This window comes from Mesoplodon densirostris, chromosome 11 (genome assembly GCF_025265405.1).
Source record: "Mesoplodon densirostris isolate mMesDen1 chromosome 11, mMesDen1 primary haplotype, whole genome shotgun sequence".
Classification (NCBI taxonomy): Eukaryota; Metazoa; Chordata; class Mammalia; order Artiodactyla; family Ziphiidae; genus Mesoplodon; species Mesoplodon densirostris.
The window spans coordinates 88,090,546-88,114,462 of NC_082671.1; the positions used below are offsets into that span (position 1 = coordinate 88,090,546).

Sequence of the window (23,917 nt, forward strand, 5' to 3'; positions counted from 1 at the left end):
GGAAATAATCGTAGTTTTAAGCATGCTGTTAGCATATCTGCAGAAAGGTTTGTAGCAATCTAAAAATATAAAATAGGACATTTGGCTAAAAAATGGTCTGTATTGATAAAAATAGAAATTTACGCAGTCATGTATAATGATATTTTAGAAAATAATGTCACAGTTTCATGATGCATTGTTATGTAAAAACAAAGGAGGTTAGGGCTTCCCTGGTGGCGCAGTGGTTGAGAGTCCGCCTGCCGATGCAGGGGACACGGGTTCGTGCACCGGTCCGGGAAGATCCCACATGCCGCGGAGCGGCTGGCCCCGTGAGCCATGGCCGCTGAGCCTGCATGTCCGGAGACTGTGCTCCGCAACAGGAGAGGCCACAGCAGTGAGAGGCACGCGTACCGCAAAAACAAAAACAAAAACCAAAACAAACAAACAAAAAACAAAGGAGGGTACAGTAAAACAGTATGTAAAGCGACCTCCTTTATTTTAAAAGTACAAATCAAAAAATAGAAACTCATACAGAAAAGACTAGAAGGAAAGCTATCAAAACATTAATAGTAATTATCTGTGGGTAGTGGATTTACTAGTAATTTTTATTTTGTTTTTTTTCTGTGCAACTAGATATTCCAAATGAATTGTTCAAGTATCATAATGTAATCCCTGTAATTTAAAAAATTATATTAAAAATGGTGTTTTGAACATTGAAAACATTTAATTATAGTATAAAAGTGTTATTTTATTATTAGCCTGTTTAATATTCTGTTGTATCTTTTGGCTCCTAAAATAACTCTTCCTAGAAAAAGTTATTGAGCTCTTATGTATGTAAATGTAGTATCTCAGACTATGTACAACTTCAGTTCAAGTCCTTTACATTGGTGGGTAAATATAACCTCTGATATATTATTAGACTTATCTATGGTCTTACTCAAAATAGTTTCTTAAATAAAGTTAGAGTTTTCTGCCTTACTTTGACCAAACATTTGGGCATTACAGCAAAGTAAACCTTACCAAAGTTATCTTTAATTGTACTTTTTTATAGGAGTTAAATAAGATCACTACTCAGTTGGATCAGGTCACTACAAAGTTGCAGGATAAGCAAGAACATTGCAGTCAGCTGGAAAGTCATCTTAAAGAATATAAAGAGAAATACCTCTCTTTAGAACAGAAAACTGAAGAATTGGAAGGTCAAATTAAGGTTTGTATAAAGGAAACTGTAGCCATATTTTCTACTGCTGTAGCAATGGAAATTGATGACCTAGAAGGAATCAAAGATTTTAAATTTGCAAACAAATGTGAAGTTGTGATATACCAATTTAAAAACTTACTTGTAGTTTTTTCATGTCTTAATTTTGAATTCCACCTTTACTTTTAACTTCTTCACTAATGGATGGCTTTTACAAATAGCAGTTTACCTATATACGGGTTGCATTGTAATGTGTAAGTGTTTTAAAGAGACAACCAACCAAGGATCTACTCTATAATTACAAGGAACTTAGTTTTTTATTGTTGTGAAGTCTCTTCTGCCCTATCATTCCTGTTTCCTTCCTTCCTTATTCCAATGTAATATTCAGGTATGGTATATTTCTTCCTTTTTTTACATTTTACATTTATACCCTTTGGATTTTGTTTCTAATTTAATATTATTAAAACTATTATAATTTACACTATGGTAAATTGCTTCTTTCTTTAACACAACTTCAAGTGAAAGTATTGATTTATACTAAAGAGATTAAATGACTACACATATTAGAGAAGGATTTGACCTGAGTCCTTTGTCCTTTAAATTAGAACTTCTATAAGTTAAAGAAAAATTTCTCAAGTTACTATATATGTAACATACCTTCACAGTCAGATGAAGCACTTCTGTACAATTATAGAATCATGGGCTATGTATATTTCTATATGTGCATCTAAACCAATATAACATGGAAGAAGAAAATTACATTTACAATTCTATTTATGGGTTCCCTTTTCTTTATGGTCAGTGATAATGGTGTGATCAATTACGTGATGTAATGGTTGAAAAGAACAGAAAAACTTTTTTTTTGGTCTTTTTTTTTTAGATGAAAGGCATCTAATGAGAGTTCTATTTGAGTATCTTTTTAAAATAGTTATTTAGGGACTTCTCTGGTGGTCCAGTGGTTAAGACTCCACGCTTCCACTGCAGGGCGGGTACAGGTTTGATCCCTGGTCAAGGAACTAAGATCCCGCATGCCTCGTGGCGTGCCCCCCCACCCCCCCAAAGAAAAGATATTTAGAACCACTAGTGTCTATTGTGATCTATGACAATGTCGGATATTTAACATTTTGTAATTATTATTTTAGGAAGTATTCCACCTGTTTTATATATATATGTGTGTGTTTGTGTATATATGTAGTTAATAGAATTAACATAGTTACATTGAATATCCAGTGTAAGTGTTGAGTAAGAGCCACAGGTACCTAAATTGGCTTATAAAATAGTATGCAAAATTTTTACAACTATACAAGAGAAGCATTGCTTATAGATGTTCAAACTATATATTTAACAGTTTGATTTTGTAAATTTGTAAAAATACATACAGTTATATGTATATGTATGAGATAGAAGCCACAGTATGAAGAATAATAATCTCTAGACCAAGAGGTTAAAGAAGCAAAATCAGAAGTTTAATTGGCTTTATATTTAGAGTCAATAGGTGTTAATGAGAAGGATGACATGACAACTCCATTTTAGTTTTGAATATTTATAATTATATAACATTAGTGTTGTTAACTGAATATAAAGGATTATATATTTTATTTATTTATTTAATTATTTTAAAATAAATTTACTTATTTTTGGCTGCATTGGGTCTTCGTTGCTGCGTGCGGGCTTTCTCTAGTTGGGGCGAGCGGGGGCTACTCTTCGTTGCGGTGCGCGTGCTTCTCATTGTGGTGGCTTCTCTTATTGCAGAGCACGGGCTCTAGGTGTGCAGGCTCAGTAGTTGTGGCTCGTGGGCTCTAGAGCACAGGCTTAGTAGTTGTAGCGCATGGGCTTAGTAGCTCCGTGGCATGTGGGATCTTCCCAGACCAGGGCTTGAACGCATGTCACCTGCATTGGCAGGCAGATTCTTAACCGCTGCTCTACCAGGGAAGTCCCAGGATTATATATTTTAAGTGGGCCCATGTGTGAACCTGTTACTTAGTTTTTTCATACTTGAGTTAATAACTTTTACTCAAGTAATAAATATAATTAAATTTATTCTCTTATTCAGAGTTCATTTTATTTATTTATTTATTTATAAATTTTATTTATTTATAAATTTTATTTGTTTATTTATTTTTGTGGTATGCGGGCCTCTCACTGTTGTGGCCTCCCCCGTTGCGGAGCGCAGGCTCCAGATGCACAGGCTCAGCGGCCGTGGCTCACAGGCCCAGCCGCTCCGCGGCATGTGGGATCTTCCCGGACCAGGGCACGAACCCGTGTCCCCTGCATTGGCAGGTGGACTCTCAACCACTGCGCCACCAGAGAAGCCCCAGAGTTCATTTTAAAAAGTAAAACTTAGTGACTGCCTCTCATATATAAAGCCAACTGCTAGGTCTTCTGAAAGATTCCAAGATAAATGGCTTCTTTATTCAGTGATGGCTTCAGAATGTGTTTTTTATTATAACATAAATATTTTTGGTTATTTTTGTGTGTTATGACAACACCAATTTGAGTGTAAATAAATGTTATAATGTTTAATAGATAGATAATCGTTGACATTAAAATGATTTTATATTATATTTCTGCCATAGAAACTAGAAGCTGATACTCTTGAAGTTAAAGCAAGCAAGGAGCAAGCTTTGCAGGATCTACAAGAGCAAAGACAGCTGAACACAGATTTAGAGCTTAGAGCCACAGAATTGAGTAAACAACTTGAAAAGGAGAAAGAAACGTAAGCTAAACTACTTAAGGGAGAGGATTATAAACTAAGTTTTATAAGATTTCAATTTTGCTATCACAGTGTTTAAAGATTTATTTGATTCTGTAAACTACTGATATTAATGTGAATGAAAAATAAAGCCATCACAGTATGGTTAAATAGGAGGGCTTGTGACCAGTCACATTTCAGTAGACTTTGTCTTTAAAGGCCAAATACAGCACTCTGACTGAGTTGGCAGACTGGATCTGTGTCAGGATGGTGAGGGTTTTTGACTCTCAGTAGTAAAGAAGCTGAGAGCCTGGGAAAGGTATTCAGTACCTTTCAGGGAAATGAAGTAAAACCCATCAAAGTTGATGATAGTTAAATTGTTTTATACCTTCATGGTTTCATCCTTGTTTTGGGAGTGATAACAAAATGTTTTTGTTCTCACATCTAGTAAATTGGGTCCTGATATTGTGAACTTGAGGATATACAGATGCATTTTGTGCCTCAAGTGGCATTTCTTCTCTTAACATCGTCATTTCCAGTGCCTAGGTATTTGGGGAGTACATCTGATCCTTTGTATCACCCACTGAGTGATTTGTCACCTCTGGAACCCAGTCATGTGTCTGTGAAGATGACCTTTGAGTTGGTTCTTGTTCTCTTTCCCAAGGCCCCCTATGGGCCTAGTGGTTCTTTCCATTTCTACTAAGGTTTTTAAAATTTTTGCCTTTATACTTTATGCAAACATTTCTTATGTGGGGTCCTGCATTTCTAGAGTACTACCTAAGAAAGAAGGGCTGGGTAAACACATCTGAGGTTTGACTAAACCTCACCCCTGGTCGTAGGACTCAGCCCAAAGAACAGGGTACAGAGCTCCCCTTTCTCAAGGGCCACCTTCACTCTGCATGCAACTCTTTCCCTCCAAATTCCATCGTATAATGTATTTTCATTACTCTGCGGTTTAATGTATTTTCAAATATCCTTTGTGATTTCTTTGATTTATGGGTTACTTAGGAGTATATTGTTTACTTTTCAAATATTTAGGACTCTTCTAGATGTCTTACTGTTATTTGTTTCTAATTTAACTCCATTTTGGTAGGAGAACATACTCAGTAAAATTCAGACATTTCAAATTTTCATTTAGGGCACAGTGTATGGTTTATCTTGGTTAAGTTTCCATGTGCACACATATGTGTTTTTGGGTAAAGTGTTCTATAAATATCAGTTAGGTTAAGGTGGTTGATAATGTTGTTTTAATCTTCTATATCCTTGCCAATTTTTTTCTCTGGTCATTTCTGTCAGTTTCTGAGAAAGGGGTGTTAAGGTTTCCCAGATTGTGGTTTTATTTATTACTTCCTTAAGTGACTTTTTAAGAAATAAACTAAGTTTTACAGTCACTATGCAAGTCTTTATTTCTTTTATTTTTTTTGTACTAAAGAATTTTTTATTATTTTTATGTCTAGAGGATTGTCATGAAATGTAAAGCCACTAATTTAAAATATTTAATGAGATGTGTCTCAAAGGGTTTTAGTGTAATAGAAAACAGGCATATTTAAAATAAAATTCTATATGTATTTGTGTGATATATATATACAAGTTTCAATATAAATAGGGATCTACTATTAACTTTTTTACATAATAGAGAGCTGGTATAGATATAGATAGATATCAAAACTGACTTTTTTTTTTACATCTTTATTGGAGCATAATTGCTTTACAATGGTGTGTTAGTTTCTGCTTTATAACAAAGTGAATCAGTTATACATATGTTCCCTTATCTCTTCCCTCTTGCATCTCCCTCCCTCCCACCCTCCCTATCCCGCCCCTCTAGGTGGTCACAAAGCACCAAGCTATCTCCCTGTGCTATGCAGCTGCTTCCCACTAGCTATCTGTTTTACGTTTGGTAGTGTATATATGTCCATGCCACTTTCTCACTTTGTCACAGCTTACCCTTCCCCCTCCCATATCCTCAAGTCCATTCTCTAGTAGGTCTGTGTCTTTATTCCCGTCTTAGCCCTAGGTTCTTCATGACGTTTTTTGTTTTTTTCTTAGATTCCATATATATGTGTTAGCATACGGTATTTGTGCAAGCCTTTATTTCTGTTTGCTTTCTTTGATTCACATAGTCTTATGATTTTATAATAATTACTTATGGGAAAGTTAAGTAGCATAGTAAATATATCAAGTCCCAATTTTAGGGTTGCTTGACAGGGATTTTAACTATATTAAATGGTAAAGTAATATTAGTACAGTGACTTTTCTATTTAGACCTTTAAAAATCCATGAGGTACAGGATCCTGTGAATGTACCTTCATATGTTCTAGCTACTTTTTCGAAAGTAAAAGTAAGTTTCTGGGACTACAAGTTAGAAAACTTCAAGGTATAGATGCAGTTCTGGTATTGTTTTAATACCCAACTTCAATTATGTGGCTGGTACATTTTTTAATAACCTCTCTTTAACATATTGTTGAATTTATAATAAAGTACATTGATAATAAAGTACATTGGAAATAGTATGCATTCTAGAAATATTTCTTTGCACTTGGTTTCATTTTCACTTTAAAAAATGGTTGATCTTTAATGTATTCTTTTCTTTTGATAAGTAATATGCATAATTTTATTCATTTTATGAAAGCAAAGTCTTTAGTTTAACTTCCTTAAAACAATATCTTCATTTCCTCATTCTTATAACTTTTTTTTTCCTGTTTTAAAAAATTGAAGTATAGTTGATTTACAGTATCATGTTAGTTTCAGGTTCTTGTAACTTTTAAATTCATTCTGGTGTAGAAAACTTATATTAAAGGACAAATGATAAATCTTTTATATAATCTGCTAGGCTCTAGGATTAAAGTAAATTTTTGTCTTTCCTCCATGTTTGAAATGAAATATTTCTTCTATTTTTTAACTTTATTTTTCCTGGTTACCTTATGTGTTTTCAAGTTTAGGACCTGGCAAACACATAATGTGTTTTAGTTTTTCAAGGAAAGAGGTAGAGTTCTCTGTGCATGGGGGCTAATGTAATAAATAGGTTCTTTAGGGTACATGGGAAAACATTTCTGGCTGTCATACACTAGAGGGTTTGCTATATGCACAGATTTATTTGGGGATACACTGTGGTCAACAAGACTGGATTAAGTCATGGGCTTAGATGGTCTTGGCTTTACCACTAATTTATTGGACTTGAGGAAAATCATCATCTGTTAAATGATTGGATCAGATGTTCTAAGGCATTTTTCAGTTGTGTGGTTTTACGACATTAAATTATTGTTTTTACTTCTTAACTACACAAAGTTTTAAAACTCAATAATTTATTAATTTGGTAAATTATGCATTATTAAAGAAACTGTTTCTTAAATACTTAGAGTATCCAATACAAAGTTGGATCTACAGAAGAAATCTGAAGCGCTTGAAAATATTAAGCAAATGCTTACCAAGCAAGAAGAAGAAAAAAAAGCCCTTAAACAAGAAATTGAAAATTTAAGTCAAGATGCAAAGATGCAGCACAAGGAATTGAATAACAAAGTTCACACAGCAGTAACAGAACTACAAAAAGTGAAGATGGAGAAAGAAACTCTAGTAGCAGAGCTTTCTGCAGCAAAAGAGAAATTATCAGAAGTTTCTGATTCTTTGAAGAACTCCAAAAGTGAATTTGAAAAGGAAAATCAGAAAGGAAAAGCTGCTGTATTAGATTTGGTTAGTTGTTTATGTTTACTGTCTTAGGTAGAAGTGATTTTTATTTAAAATGTAGTGACTTTTCTGCTTAATTCACTGTTGACTTTTCACCCTGCATTTAAGTGATTTTATGTGTTCTTAGAGGAAAAGAATTGGGATTACTTAACCTGAGAAAAAGATATTGGTGTTTGTGTGTGTAATTTTCCAATGGCCCAGAAAATTTTCAGTTGAGTATATAGTCTTTCTCTATTCTGGGTCTGGTGCTAGATTTGGGAAAGACTACAGCATGTTTGTCCTCAGGGACACTTCCACAGAGAATATAGCTACTAGTTGAAATGTTTTTCACTTGACTATAAAAAAAAAAAGAAAGAAAGAAGACCAGAAAGATCTAAATGACTTTTAACTCTGGTGCTATAAACTTTCTTAATTCTTTATTCAATTTTCTAAAACTCTAGATAATACCATGTCTTAGAGATACTGTAAAAAATATTTAAACTATAGAGAAAAAAAATCTGAGTCTCAGGAAATGCGTAAAGAGGAATGTATTCTCAGAAATACTTTAACCCAGAATAACACAGAATAGCAGCAAAAGTAAAATTCTTTTGTTCTCAATATGAAGGTCAGTGAAAGTGTTGAGTAGCATAAAAAACATGATTTTCGTATGTTACTTTTATGTTCCTTTCTGTTTGGAGGAAACATCTATCTGTACATCTTCCCACTTAAGTTATATGTGATTATTTTTATTTGTTGTTTCAGTACTTTAAAAAAATTTGCTTCCATTTTTTGAAGCCCATTATTCTACTTTTAAAATAGTATAAGTTAATTAATTCTGTGACATAAAAATGTGGTTTCCAAAGTATTCTAAAATCTTGTCTAAATATTATCTAAAGTATTTATTGTGACTGTTGGTTGATAATAGAAACTCTTAGCCTTTTCCTCTCCCTCCCCATTTACTGCTATAATATTTGCCTGTTTTTATTATTGAAATGGATGATTTTGTCCCATCTTAAATCATCAGTGATTCTGGTTTATTTCCTTGTGTGGATCTTACTGAGATTGTAAACCAAAATTCTTAAATTCACTACAAGTATTTTCTGCATAATGTAGTTTCCATTTTTTTAGGAGAAAACGTGCAAAGAATTAAAGCAACAACTTCGAGTACAGACAGAAAGCACGCATAAGGAACAGAATGAACTGAAAAAGTCACTTGAAAAAGAGAAGGAGGTAAGAGTTTTTTTCTATAACAAAAAATATGTAAAGCATAATAAGGTCTTTATATTTTCAAAATATTTTCACAATACTTAAATCAAAAGAAGGTTTTTTCATTTGTGTTCTACCTACTACTAAAAAGATTTAAGCTAGTTTAATAAAAGGCTCAAAATAAAGGATTATAATTAATAAAGGTAGAAAGTTGAGTCAACTAACTATAGAGTTATAATTAGGTAATCTAGATTAAGGAACATTACTATGGATAAAAAAAAGTCTTAATAGATTTTCCATAGAAATGACATTTTAAGGGCTCTTTATTTCATGGACATTTATATTAATGGCATATTTGATAATGGTTGTATAACAAGAGATTTTTCTATGATTAACGCTTCTATTGTTCTCCATCAAAACAAACAAGCAAATGAGGAAATAAATGGGTATAATATATATTGTTATTCTCTGAAGACATATCTCTAGCAGCTAGAGTCCAGGCATGTAGCTTTCTAGAGATCAGATTTGATAAAGCAGCAAAACATGGTCCTGACAAGTCTTTAGTGTGATTGTGTTCTGGTTGTTGATTGAAAGAAGACACCCGTGCTTTATATGCCAGCCATGTAAGAGGCAAAATTATGGAGGTTTAGTACCCAAGCTGTGAATCCAGATTGTGCAAATTTATATCCTGACTGTGCCAATTATTAGCTATGCTGTCTTGCCTTGTCTTAGGCAGATGACTTGATCTCTCTGTGCTCCAGTTTCCTCAGCAGTAAGATGGGGCTAATAGTAGAATCTGTGTCATAGGATTATTGCAAGAAATAAGTGGGTTAATATATTTCAAAGTGCTCAGAATACCAACTGTAACAAAATAAATGGTCAAATGTTAGCTATTACTTTATCATTGGTTATCATAACATAATCATCATTATTAACACTACCTGACTCCTGTTTTGCATAAACATATTTCCCTTTGTATTGGAGATAAGCTGAAGCATCCATATATAGCACTGAAACTTTTTCAAAAGTAACTTTGAATGGTCAGATGCTCAAATTAGGTTCTTAATGAAATATGCATAAAATATGTAAACATGACTTTGGCTGGAAGGGTGGGAGGTAGTGTAGTTCACCTTGGCCACGGAGGAACCTCAGTGTGACTTCTATATGATATCTAATTTTGAACAGAAATATATCCTAGTAGATTGTTAAAATAAGGTAGTAGCAAAATATGCCTCAAATCTCTAAATGAGGAAACTATTGTGTGGTATAGTTTAGTGTCATCAGACAGATACTAAACATATTTGCCAAAAATTATCTTGGTTTTATCACAGTTAATATGAAGCTATCCTTTCTGATTCACTGTGGCCAACAGGCTCATTTAGCATTTAAAAAAAAATATTTATTTTACTTTCTTTGGCCCCACTGTGCTGCTTGCAGGGATCTTAGTTCCCTGACCAGGGGTCGAACCCAGGCCTGGCGGTAAAAGTGCCGAGTCCTAACCACTGGACTGTCAGGGAATGCAGTTAGCATTTTGAGAATATTCAAAACAGTAGACATTTCAGCAATCTAAAGATTGATGTTGATTTTCCCTTTTTCTATGATATAAGGGAACACTAATCTAGTTCATTTGCAAGCTCTATGCAAATGTATAATTATAAGTTAAAAAGGAAGGCAAGATTAAACAAATATTGAAGATTAATCCAGCATGTCATCCAGTAGTGAATAGTGTCAGTTATGAAAGCTCCATGAGGGTAAGGATTTTTCTTTTTGGTTTACTACTGATTATTTGTGGCCAATAGACTCAGTAGCTTCTACTTAGAGTAGTGCTTGGCATGAATAGGTACTCAACAAATGGTGTGTTGCATGGATAAATGAATGCTAAACAGGTTTTATTTTCTTTTAGACTTCTCATCAGCTGAAGCTGGAGCTCAGTTCAATGCAGGGGCAAGTCATACAGGCCCAGAATAGTTTAACACAAAAGGAAAAAGAAGAACAACAACTTCAGAGTAACATAAATGAGCTAAAGCAATTGACTGAACAGAAGAAAAAGCAAATTGAAGCACTCCAAGGAGAGGTTAAAATTGCTGTTTCACAGAAGGTAGTGATATATTTGTTTACTTTTTATGGGAAGAAAAACTTTGCAGTTAAAATAACAATATGATAGTAACGCAGGAGTTACAACAAAGAAAATTTTACATATGCTCAAATTCTTTTCTAAGTTAAATGTATAAATGTACTTAATTATATGACTAAATATCTATGTCTGGATTTCCATGCACTATAACCATGTTGTTAGATGATTCTTATTTGAAATTCTAGCACTAATCATTTGTCTGATAGGCAGAAAACTACCTTTTTGTAAAATAACATATAACTAACAATGTTAAGAGAATAATTTATACATTTCTAGTGTATTAGAAAATTTTACAGGTATTTAAAAATAAATTATCCTCATTAAGGGAATATAATCAAGAACAAAAATCACAACTTGAGATATATTTAAATATTCAGTAGTATAGGTTTCATATAGTTATAATTGTTTGGTTTTTTAAGTTATATCATAATGGTTTCCATTTCCAAACCTATCCTGATTTATTATTAAGCATCCATTCTTCATCCTTAAGTATGTTTTAATACTTGTCCAGACTAAGAGTTGATAAAAATGGATTGAACTTAATAGTTGAACAAAATGAGGTTTTCCCCACTGTTGGTGTGTGCATATTAATTAGTTCATGGAGAAGAAAGATATAAGATCCCTAGTATGTAAAACAAGCAAAATATGTCATGTTATTAATAGTTGGCTTGTCACATTACTAGAGGAAAAAAAAATTAACCCCACAAATACATATTTTATGTTGACCACTATTTTTATAACTATTATTATGGCCATTTTACAGAAGAGTAATTTTCTAATAACACAAACAAGAGCAGACAAATTTGTCTATCCTTTTTTTGTGTTATATATAATCATACATCAGGATATAATTATCATAGTATGTATTTTGTTCTATGATTTGATATCTTGAGGTCATTTTTTCCCAAAATCTATTAGCCTCATATTCAAGTTTTCCTTAGATCTTCATTTTTATAACAGTATGACTTAGTAAATTAAAAAAACCCAACAACTATTTTTAGCACATTTTCTTTTTTATTAAATTATTAATTATAGTAAGATTTCTTCCAGATTTATGATTAATATATATTGCCTATAGTTTGCATGGCTTTACTAGATGACACCTTAAGGATTTTGAGATTCAGAGGAAATGTTCTTATTGGTAGTTGTCTTACTTGGGACTGTTATAACAAAAATACCATAGACTAGGTGGTTTAAAAAATAAGCATTTATTTCTCACAGTTCTGGAGACTGGGAAGTTTAAGATAAAGGCACTGGCATATTGAGTGTCTGGTGAGGGCCCACTTTCTGGCTTGTGGACAGCCGTCTTCTTGCTGTATCCTTATATGCTGTATCCTTATATGATTGAGATTATCTCTTGTGTTTCTTCTTATAAGGGCACTAATCCCATTCACGAGGGCTCCACCCTCATGACCTAATGACCTCCCAAAGACTCCACATCCAAATACCATCACATTTGATCTAGGCTTCAACATGAATTTGGGGGGGGTGTGTCACAAACATTCATAGCAGTAGTTCACTTGTGTCAGTGTATGAATGCTAGAAAAAGGAACACCTTTAACCTTGGGGAGGACAGCATTTTGGGGGAGTGTTGGGTGGATAGTCAGTCTCTGTAAATTAGACTTGGAATTTGGAGTACCTAGAGAATCACTGAAAGGTAAGAATTGTTTGGTTTTATTGAGGAGCAGTGTACTATCATGGAAAAAAGATAAATTTTAGAGCCAGGCAAATTTGAATTTAAATTGTGACACACATTAGGTTTATGGTCACAGGAAAGTGATCTATCTTTCTGAGCTAAATAAAATAGGGCCATAGAGTTGTAAAGGTTGAGATAATTTGAAGCAATTATACTTCAATAAAGAGCTATTAAAAAAAAAGATTGAGATAATGTATTTAAAGTACCTAGTACTGTGTGTGCCCAGTGCCATGTGGAAGCAAAATAGTTGTTGGATATTATATATAAGTTAGCAAACTATGATCTGAGAGTGTCATTTTGCATGGTAAACCATACAGTGATGGTCTCTGGAAACTTTTCACTGGGCCACAGTGAAATAGGAAAAACAAGGATAAAGTTTAAATGGGTATAGATGTGTATGAGTACACACACACAAACACACACACCCCAAATACATTTATATCTATATCTATCTATCTATCTATCTATCTATCTATCTATCTATCTATATGAAACACACATATACATACATTTTTTTAATGTGATTGTGATTGTTTGGGAGTCACAGGTAAAGGATCCAGCAAGAGTATATAAGTCATCAGTTCCTGTACCAACCTTATTTGAAACCTAATGTGGGAATACAGAATGAATAGGATATGGCCCCTATTCTCAAGTAGCCTATAATTTAATGAGGAACCAGGTATGTAGGGGAAAAGAAAACTGTAGTAAAAAGGAGAATGAGAAAAATTAGAACTTAATGGAAATTTTGACTGGCTTTCTAGAGGAGCTAGCATTTGAACTGTGTCTTTGAAGACTATCCTAATTTTGAAAGATTAAAAAAAAGAGGAAATTAGATATTTCAAAGGAGAGGAAACAATATTAGCAAAGTTTGTGAAACTTAAAAAAATGTCATTATAGAAGATTTGCTATTGGAATACCTCGTAAGTGGAGAAGTGAGGGGAGATAAGGCTACAGAATTGGATGAAATCAGATCACAGTAGATGTTGTATAGTTGTTTCCACTTTAAATTTTTAATATTGGAAGACTAAAGGTAAAAATCTTTAGAAGGGAGAAATGTAGTCAGACCTGTTTCAGAGCAAAACCTGATAAGCTTGTGAAGGATAAATTGTAAATGATTGACCTTCCTGTATTCTCCTTTGGAACTTTGGGTTTACTTCTGTTAAACCCATTATCAAGCTGTTACATTGATCTTTTTATTTTTTTATTTTCTTTCATTTAACTTACCCACTAATAAATTTGAATTCCTCAAAGTCAGAGAACTGTGTTTTCTAACAAATAAGCTATCAATGATTTTTTTAAAAATGAATGAATGAATCAGCCTGTCATTTAGAGTAAGTAAAATGAAGGCCCAAATATGAACCCAGAGGGCAATTATGATCAGTGTTGAGACTTTGTAGAGGGCTTATTTGAGCCATAAAGGTGATTGAAGAGAAAGAAAACTAGATTTGTTGGGGGGGGGGAAATGTTAAAAGAAGTAGTATTCTACCAAAAAAAAAATAGCAGTGTAGTCTTCAACACGAAAAACAATGTCCAGGAATTCTTCATCGTGAAGACTCTAAATTGGAGGTAATGTGGCATGTTATCAGATAATGTGTGTGGTAATCAGCCCCCTTCCCTCCATAGGCAGTTAGCACTACCTCCTGGCAATCTGCCTCCTAGCTCTCTTGAATCTATCCCCTTTTCTTATTTCCCAACTGCTACAGTCTTAGTCTAGGCTATTTTTTTCTCTTATGTGGACTATTATAAGAGTCTCTTAATGGATGTCCTGGGCTCTATTTGTCCACCTCCCATCTGTTTGTCATTCATTCATTCAAGAAATATTACTAGGCACCTATTCTGTGCCATGGACACAGTTCTAGGTGTTGGTGGTGTAGCTGTGAACAGACGAGGAACCTATTCTCATGGACTTAAACTTTCTTGGGGGGAAGGAACTTAAACAGGGTGATGTGCAAGACAGTGATGGGACAGAGCCCTACTAAAAGGTTGGGTGATCAAAGAAGCCCCTCTGAAGAGATCTGAGCTGAGACATGAAATACAAGCGCTATCCATATAGAGGTCGGGGCGGGACAACTAGTGCAAAGATCTTCAGGCTAGAACAAGCTTGGTATTTTCTAAAAACGGAGACCAGTATAAGTTAAGTATAGTGGAGAGAGGAAGAGCAATATGCGATGAGCTCAGAGAAGTAGACAGGGGTAAAGGCATAAACATACAAACTTGAAGATTATAAGATAACAGAGAACGATGTATTTTGTTCAAAGGATAATTAGAATCGATTAGGAGATTTTGAGCAGAGAATGGTGGGATCTGACTAAAGGGACATAAAGGAGCAAGCAGGAAAGGCATTGAAAAACTATTGCAGTAGTCTAGAAAGTACAAGATGATGGCATGAACTAAAGTGTTAACAGTGGATGATTTGGGAATATCTTTTGTAAGCTGAGTCATCAGGACTTGCTGATAGGTTAGATGGTGAGAGATGATGGAAAGAGGAGTCTAGAATAATTCTAGGTTTGTGGCTTGTACAAGTGGATAGATGGCCATTGGATAGATGGCCATATTTACTGGGGGAAGTAGCATGTTTTTGAGGAAGAGGGTTGCTGTCAGGAATCAAGATTTCTACTTGAGATAGATATCTATCAATCACTCAAGTGAAGATGTCAGGGAAGTACTTGGATATAATGAGTCCAGAGTTCAGGCAGAGAGGTTGGAGCTAGAGACATAAATTCAGGAGTCAACTGTAAATAAACAATATTTTTAAAAATACTTTTTTTGGGGGCTTCCCTGGTGGCGCCGTGGTTGAGAGTCCGCCTGCTGATGCAGGGGACACGGGTTCGTGCCCCGGTCCGGGAGGATCCCACATGCCGCGGAGCGGCTGGGCCCGTGAGCCATGGCCGCTGAGCCTGCGCGTCCAGAGCCTGTGCTCTGCAACGGGAGAGGCCACAACAGTGAGAGGTCCGCGTACCGCAAAAAAAAAAAAAAAAAAAAAAAAAAACTTTTTTTTAACTTAACAAGGATTTATTCACAGGAATACCTGTAAGTAGAGAAAAATAACAGAAAAGCTAAACAAATGAAATGAAGAGGATCCAAACCAACTTTCACTTGTAGCTTTTTACTTGCACCCTGTGTGCATGTATCTAGGGCACAGAGGGCCACCAACATACGCCAATACAGTGTAGGAACCCTGCATTACGTCCATTAACTTAAACATATCTTTAAGATCATGCTTTGAACAAAAAAAGAAAGCTTAGAAGGCAATATGTTGAGTGGGAATAAACATTGAAATATAGCAATCATGTCTTCAACTTCTACAATTGTCTTTATGTGCCAACTAACACTTATGCAGCCTCTTACAGATCTTTTACTATGTAATTTAAGTTTTAGAAGTTTTGATAAAATCACTAGTAATATATAACCATGCAGAAAGCACATCACACTGACAGCACAGAGGCAAAGATTTTGCACAGATATATCTGCTTTCCACATTGTGCAGGTTACACACAATACAATATCAATCTTATTCCTAACAGATCCTAAAAAGATATTTCAAGGCCTAGCTGTAAACTACAGTACTTTATATTCTTAATAAAAATGAGTCTAGTTGGGATCTTCTAAATAGAGACTGTATCTAGAATAAAAGAGGGCTAGACAGTGAACCCTGGGGTCATACAGTATTGAGAGATCAAACAAGAGAGGAGCTAGTAAAAGATTTTAAGATGGAATGACCATTGAGGTAGGAGGAGAACCTAAAACACAAGATGTCCTGGAAACCAGGTTGAAGAATGTTTCTAGGAGGGGGCATCATCAACTGTTTGAAGGATTGCTGGGATGTTCAATGAGATGTGGACAAGGACATGAATATTGGATTTTGGAACAAGGGGGTCGCTGATGACTTCAACAGCAGTTTCATTGAAGTGTATTTATTTTAAAAGCCAAGTGCTTCTTTTCATGCTACGCTCACATATATTTTATTTATGTCATAATTTGTGCATATCTCCTGAATCTTCTTAAAGACTGAAGGTTTAGAGTTTAGAGGAGTTGCACCTTTGCAACATTTTCTTCTCTTCTTCTGCCTTGATGTTAATAAAGATGATCTGTAAAAATTTCTTAAGTTATTCTTGAATTTCAAGGAGTAGAAACAGTATACTTCAACTTAGTAATGGCTTTTTAATTATTTCGTGTAGTAATTTCCCATAGTTCAACCTTAAATTATATCATCTTTTAAAGCATACAGCACTGTATCTTCCATCAGAATGTAGTTTACTTTCAGTCTCCTGAGACCTTGGTACTTGGGAATTCTCAGTGAAATTTTTTTTCTTTATTTAATTGCTTTTTCATTTTTTGTCTTCTAAATTGGGACTTGTTGAATTTTGTAATTCTTTAATTTTGTAACTATAAGGTAAGTTACACTTTATTAAAGTAGAATTTTAGGGCATAACTACAATTCAGTTTGTTGTAGGAATCTTAGTTGTGTGGATTTCATTCTATATTTGTAACTGGTTTTTGGTATGCATACTGTTTTAAATAACTATTGTATGTTTCAGACAGAACTTGAGAATAAACTACAGCAGCAGTCAACACAAGCAGCACAGGAACTTGCAGCAGAGAAACAGAAAATATCAGTGTTACAAAATACCTATGAAAAAAGTCAGGAAAGTCTAAAACAGCTTCAGTCTGATTTCTATGGGAAGGAATCTGAACTTCTTGCCACAAGGCAAGATCTTAAGGTATAGTGAATTATATTATATCATAAAAACCAATACGTTTATAGACATTCATTAAATGATTTGAACCCAAATGGGCACAGGAATGTTAGTATTTGTGGAATATCATGCTTGTTTTCTGTTGAATTATTATATTTGGAGAAACATGCTTTTTAAATTGTTTTATATAACAAAATATATATGTAAATACAGGCATTTAAAAATAACATCTTTAATAGAAATAATTTGGAAATTGTTAATTGCTACCTTGGCTTATCTAAGGACTTTGCTGCCTTTATGTAAAAAAAATAACTTTTAAAACGGACTGCTGTTAAAAAATCTAAGGAGTTTTAAATGTAAACCACTTGTGAAAATGCAAGCAATTTTACTGTTGCTTGTCAAACAATATTAACTTTAGTTTTATATATTAGTCAACTTTCCAAGACTACTGGAAGGCATAATGATTAAAATTAGATTGTAGCTCTAAGTAAACTTAACCTTAATTATCTAAACATATATGGATATTTTGTCCTTGGCCATACTGTTTGATTAAAGTATCATTTTTACTAAAATGAAGGCTATGGAAAAAGGGTAAACAATTTTTATGTAGCATTAAGGTATCAATTCTCTAAGGGAAATGGAACATTTGTATTCTCTAGCTGAAGAGTTAGCCATTTCTCTTTTTTTTTTTTTTTTTTTTTTTTTGCGGTACACGGGCCTCTCTCTGTCGTGGCCTCTCCCGTTGTGGAGCACAGGCTCTGGATGCGCAGGCTCAGCAGCCATGGCTCACAGGTGGAGCCGCTCCGCGGCATGTGGGATCTTCCCGGACCGGGGCACGAACCCATGTCCCCTGCATCGGCAGGCAGACTCTCAACCACTGCGCCACCAGGGAAGCCCCAGCCATTTCTCTTTTTTGTCATAGTGAAATATTATGCTTTTTGATTCTTTCCTATGTTTGGATTTTTGTTTCTTTACTTAATTTAAAATGCCTTATTGAAAAGTTCTGTTGAAAATCACAGAATATTTTTATATATAATATACATAAATATACTATGTCTATACTTTATTCATAGGCTGCTATAGGGAAGGCTTTATGAAGGAGGTAGGACTTGACCAGGTCCTGAAGGATATAAGAATTTGAATACACAGAGAGTCCTGAGAAAGACCAGTTCACTCGGGCACATTTGAGAAAAGGTGCAGCAGTGGGAACCAGCAAAGCCAGGAGGCAGTCACCATAATTGTCTTGCTAGAGTGCTGGTTTGTGTTTGGAAGTTAAAGTTAAAAAGGTTGCGATCAAACTGTGAGGTATCTTAGATGCCTAGCAAGGACGACTGACTGGACTTTATATTGGGTTGGGGGGCGGGGGGATGAAGAGTCTAAGCAGAGGAATAAAATGAAGAAGATATAATTTAGGCAACAACCTGGAACTGGTTTATAGATAGCAGCTTGATTTGGATCTGGCGTAAACTAGTGCTGGGGAGATTAGTTAAGAGGCTGTCTCCCTTCCTTCCTCCATAAACTCCAGTAATCTAGCTGTGAGCTGATTAGAACTGGAGTTAAAGAGGATGGAACAGAAGAGATTAATGGGAGAGAGAATATGAAACAAAAGGGCTGAATAACGTACAGGGTGCAAGGAAGTGAAGGAATGAGTGGTGACTAATGATCTGACAAAGAAACAGAGATTGGGTAAAAGAATTTTCATAGGGCCAAAGGTAGGTATTTTATATATATAAAGTTCACAATTAGCAAGAGTTCTTTTAAAAAAATACCACCTGACATTTAGAAAGTGTCTTACTTGCTATATTCTCTAAGTAGCTTTAAATTATTATTAGTTTTCCCTGACAATACTGTTGAAAGTCAGGGAGGGTTTGTGGAAGAGTTTGGACTTTATCCTAAAGGCAGGAGGGAACCACTGAAAGGATGTGCTCGGATTTGTATTTTAGGCCAATAACTGGCTGCAGGAGAAGGAATGGATTGTAGGGGAACGTGGCTGAACGTTGGGATGAGAGAGGAGACTTTGTGGTAGTCCAAGTGCGGATGGTGGCGGCTCGGGCTGGTAGTAGTAAGGATGCAGAATGTGCATGAATTCAAAGGACACTGAGGTGATAGAGAAGATGAAGCCTAATGACTGATTGTAGAAGTTCCGTAGAAATCACGTTTTTTCTTCATATGGATGTATTATTTACCCAAGAGCATAACACAGTAATAAGACTTAGATCTTTTAAATCAGTTTTTCATTAAGCCAACAATCATTTTTATTATGCCCGAAAGCTACATCATGTTCTAATTTTATACACAAAAGAAAAATTCAAATATAAACATGGGCAAGAAGAGAAAGACAGAGGGATACGGCTGTTGAGGAGTTTAACAACAGTTGAGAGGCCGTGGATAGACTCTCTCTTCAAAGCTTCCTTTTGCAGATGAAACTGAGGCCCTGCTTGGTTAGTGACAGGCCTAGTGTTTGCACAATAACAGAACGATGATTGGATCTCAGCTCTTCTGATTCATAGCCCTTTTTAAAAAAAATAATTAATTAATTAATTTGGCTGCGTTGGGTCTTCGTTGCTGTGCGCGGGCTTTTCTCTGGTTGCGGTGAGCGGGGGCTACTCTTCCTTACGATGCGTGGGCTTCTCATTGCGGTGGCTTCTCTTGTTGCAGAGCATGGGCTCTAGGTGCTTGGGCTTCAGTAGTTGTGGCACACAGGCTTAGCAGTTGTGGCTCTCAGTCTCTAGAGCGCAGGCTCAGTAGTTGTGCTGCATGGGCTTAGTTGCCCTGCAGCATGTGGGATCTTCCTGGACCAGGGCTCGAACCCATGTCCTCTGCATTGGCAGGTGGATTCTTAACCATTATGCCACTTGGAAAGACCAGTAGCCCTTTATTGTTTTACCATCATTTCACTAGAATTTTTTTTTATAAAATAGGATATTGACAAATATAAAATAGGATATTGAAATTTTTTAATAAAATAGGATATTGACAAATTTTTATAAAATAGGATATTGACAAAATATCCTATTTTTTTATGAAATAGGATATTTGGAAGTTAATCCTTCCAAAATGACAGGTATCTGAACTACTTAAGTTAATTTTTAAAAAAAGAAAGAAATTCCTAGGAAAGTTCAAATAATATTTATAGGCCAGAATAAGGGATCAGCCATTCTTTTTCTTTTGCTTCAGTGATTATTATATGATCTTATGTATAAGAGAGAAAGCGATAGGTTCAGAACCTTGTAACATGACACCTAAGTCAAGGCTGCCATCTGTGGGCTGACGGTTTATACCAAGACACCAGTAGAATGGAAGACCGGCTGGCTTGATCTATGCCTTTAGCCCCATCTGCTGGATTATTTATGAAATACTAAAATTTGTTGACTGGATATTTCAAACTGGCTATGCTGTGTGCTATTCTTTGTTTTCCAGGAAAGGTAGAAGTGGCGTTTAACTGTAAATTTTGCACCCTCAGTGAAGTGAAAATTCTAGGATAAAAAGTTTAGAATTAAATGTAAATCTTCTTAGCCTAGTACTGTTCTTTATGTCATTTCATCAAACATCAAGAAAAAGTAATAACTACAAATTTTAAAGTTTTATTTTGAAAGAGAAAAGGGAAAAATTGTTGAACAGACCCCCCCCCCCAAAAAACCCACCAATAGCTACCACAGAACAGTGCAGAAAATCTTTTTTTTTTTTTTTTGCTACATTACTATAATGTGATTGGGGTATTCAGGATCAGGGTTGGTACCTGATCTACTCAGGGATTTGCTTATTCCAGTGGCAGTGGGTGGGTTAAAGATAGCCCCAGTAAACCATCTAATGGAAGAGGGAGTTCTCCAAGGGAAAAGATGCTGAGCAGATGAAAATAATATAGTCTGAAGCAAGAAAGATAAAAGGAAAATTTGAAACGGCAGTATACTGCTGAATGACATAGATGAATATTCAGAGGCAAGGTAGAACAACATGTCTTGGCTCAGAAAATAGTGCAGATTTTGAACTTGACTTTAAAGATTTAGTCACTAGGATTTTGTGAGTTCAGAATTTTATAGGCTGTCATTTAAACAATGGGCATTTTGGAATTCTGTGGTCAGAGATTGGAAGTATTCTTGCTTTTAGGCTCTAGCAAGTGTTGGTATTCTTTAGCATTAGATCAGGACCTCTGTTACCGAATTACAATTGCTATAGACAGTATGGGCTAGGCTTTGTCAAATTTTATTCTTTTTCTCTGAAATCACTCTCACCTTTTGTGATACTTAGGTCAGTTCCCACATGCCCACAAAGCCTTCTTTAAACATTCCACAGGGAACACTCACACTTGTTTTTCTGTGCATTTGGTACATAGCAAATGCTCTAATACACTGTACAACTTCCATTTTATACCCTGGTTCTGTTTTCTAGGCTATATGGTCAGCTTCTTTAAGTCCAGGACCATCTTTTACCCTCCTGTCTACCTTAGTAGTATATTCAATTAAAGCTTAGCTGCTTGATTAGTAAAGGACTAGATGACTTTAAGTCTCTTCCAAAAAGGAATTCTTACAGTTCTTAGTGTTCTACTGGAAGCTATTGAAAATGGAAATCTGATTTATTTCAGAAAAGACTTCTGAACTGGGTTATTTGTAAGGAATAATCTCTTTCAGGAAGCTTAAGTAAAACCCTTTAAATAAGGTTTTCATTTATTCATTTATTTTTCATCGATTCTTTATCAAATGCTTACTATAGCCAAGCCTAGAAAGCAGTGATTCCTCCTGAATTGTATCTTCTGCCTTTTTTTCAAAGAAACTGTATCTCCAGAATAAGAAAGATAAACTTCTTCTAGATGGTGGAAGAGCATCTTAGAGTTATTTCCCTTAGCAGCTGAGAGTGGCAAGGTTCCTGCCATTTTCCATTCCCCACCTGTTACCATATCCACCTCCAAATCAAAACCTAATGAGTCAAAAAGTTGCTCTTTCCCCCAGCTTCAGCTTCTTGAAATATTTGGGCCTTCTAACAGTTAGTAACTATGCACTGTGTTAACTGACAGTGCTACTCTACCACATAGATGAGAAGTTAAGAGGATGGGGGTGATGGCCTTGTTAGAAGTAGAGCCTCAGATGTCTGTCTGGTTGACTTTCCTCTTTTAGTTCACATAATCAGGTTGGCAGATTTGAAATACATTTTTTCCCCCAAGACAAAAACCCCTTTCTATTTATTAAATAAACCTTTTAGAATGTCAAGGGCCATCATAGATCCTACAAAACATATATGCATATATAATGTCACGTTTAAGTATCTCTTTTTAAATTGCTTTTTCCCCATGTCTCCCCATATCTTCTCATTATGTGTATGTTCTCTGAGTGTGTTTGGTATTTCTAGAAGCTTTGGAATTGCTTCAGTTTTATTGAGTATTTTATACTTGCCTATGGAAAATACTACAAGTATTTTGCACAGGCAAGAGAGTTAGTTATCTAGCATTCTTTCTCTTTTACATCATCTTACTGAAGGGCATAACATACTATCTTTTTTTTAAACTTTTTTAACATCTTTATTGGAGTATAATTGCTTTACAATGTTGTTAGTTTCTGCTGTATAACAGAGTGAATCAGCTGTATGTATACATACACATATATCCCCATACTCCTCCCTCTTGCGTCTCCCTCCCACCCTCTCTTCTAGGTGGTCACAAAGCACTGAGCTGATCTCCCTGTGCTATGTGGCTGCTTCCCACTAGCTATTTTACATTTGGTAGGTGTATATATGTCACTGCCACTCTCACTTCGTCCCAGCTTTCCCTTCCCCCAACCCCCATGTCCTCAAGTCCATTCTCTACGTCTGAGTCTTTATTCCTGTTCTGCCCCTAGGTTCATCAGAACTATTTTGTTTTTTAGATGCCATATATATATGTGTGTTAGCATACTGTATTTTTTTTTTTCTTTTTGCGGTATGCGGGCCTCTCACTGATGTGGCCTCTCCTGTTGCGGAGCACAGGCTCTGGACGCGCAGACCTAGCGGCCATGGCTCACGGGCCTAGCCACTCCGTGGCATGTGGGATCTTCCTGGACCGGGGCACGAACCCGTGTCCCCTGCATCGGCAGGCGGACTCTCAACCACTGCACCACCAGGGAAGCCCTGTTTTTCTCTTTTTGACTTCGCTTCTTATGACAGACTCTAGGTCCATCCACCTCATTACAAATAGCTCAATTTCATTTCTTTTTATGGCTGAGTAATATTCCATTGTGTATATGTGCCACATCTTCTTTATCCATTCATCCGATGATGGACACTTAGGTTGTTTCCATCTCCGGGCTATTGTAAATAGGGCTGCTATGAACATTTTGGTACATGTCTCTTTTTGAATTATGGTTTTCTCAGGGTATATGCCCAGTAGTGGGATTGCTGGGTCATATGGTAGTTCTATTTGTAGTTCTTTAAGGAACCTCCATACTGTTCTCCATAGTGGCTGTATCAATTTACATTCCCACCAACAGTGCAAGGGGGTTCCCTTTTCTCCACACCCTCTCCAGCATTTATTGTTTGTAGATTTTATGATGATGGCCATTCTGACTGGTGTGAGGTGATACCTCATTGTGGTTTTGATTTGCATTTCTCTAATGATTAGTGGTGTTGAGCATCCTTTCATGTGTTTATTGGCAATCTGTATTATATCTTCTTTGGAGAAATGTCTATTTAG

The 23,917-nt window shown here is 35.4% G+C and overlaps 1 protein-coding gene across 4 annotated transcripts in view; it reads left to right on the forward strand.

The window, feature by feature from the left end:
• The window catches only part of EEA1 (early endosome antigen 1), a 148,428-nt gene that overhangs the window by 111,660 nt on the left and 12,851 nt on the right, over window positions 1-23,917 (forward strand). For all 4 annotated transcript variants that reach the window (XR_009533772.1, XR_009533773.1, XM_060112102.1 and 1 more), the window contains 6 exons: window positions 1,031-1,186; window positions 3,751-3,890; window positions 7,223-7,553; window positions 8,655-8,756; window positions 10,636-10,830; window positions 17,101-17,283. Coding sequence is in view for 2 of the 4 variants with exons in the window: in XM_060112102.1 (XP_059968085.1) it covers window positions 1,031-1,186; window positions 3,751-3,890; window positions 7,223-7,553; window positions 8,655-8,756; window positions 10,636-10,830; window positions 17,101-17,283 (1,107 nt within the window). In the remaining 2 variants the exon portion in view is untranslated. The remainder of the gene's footprint in view (window positions 1-1,030; window positions 1,187-3,750; window positions 3,891-7,222; window positions 7,554-8,654; window positions 8,757-10,635; window positions 10,831-17,100; window positions 17,284-23,917) is intronic.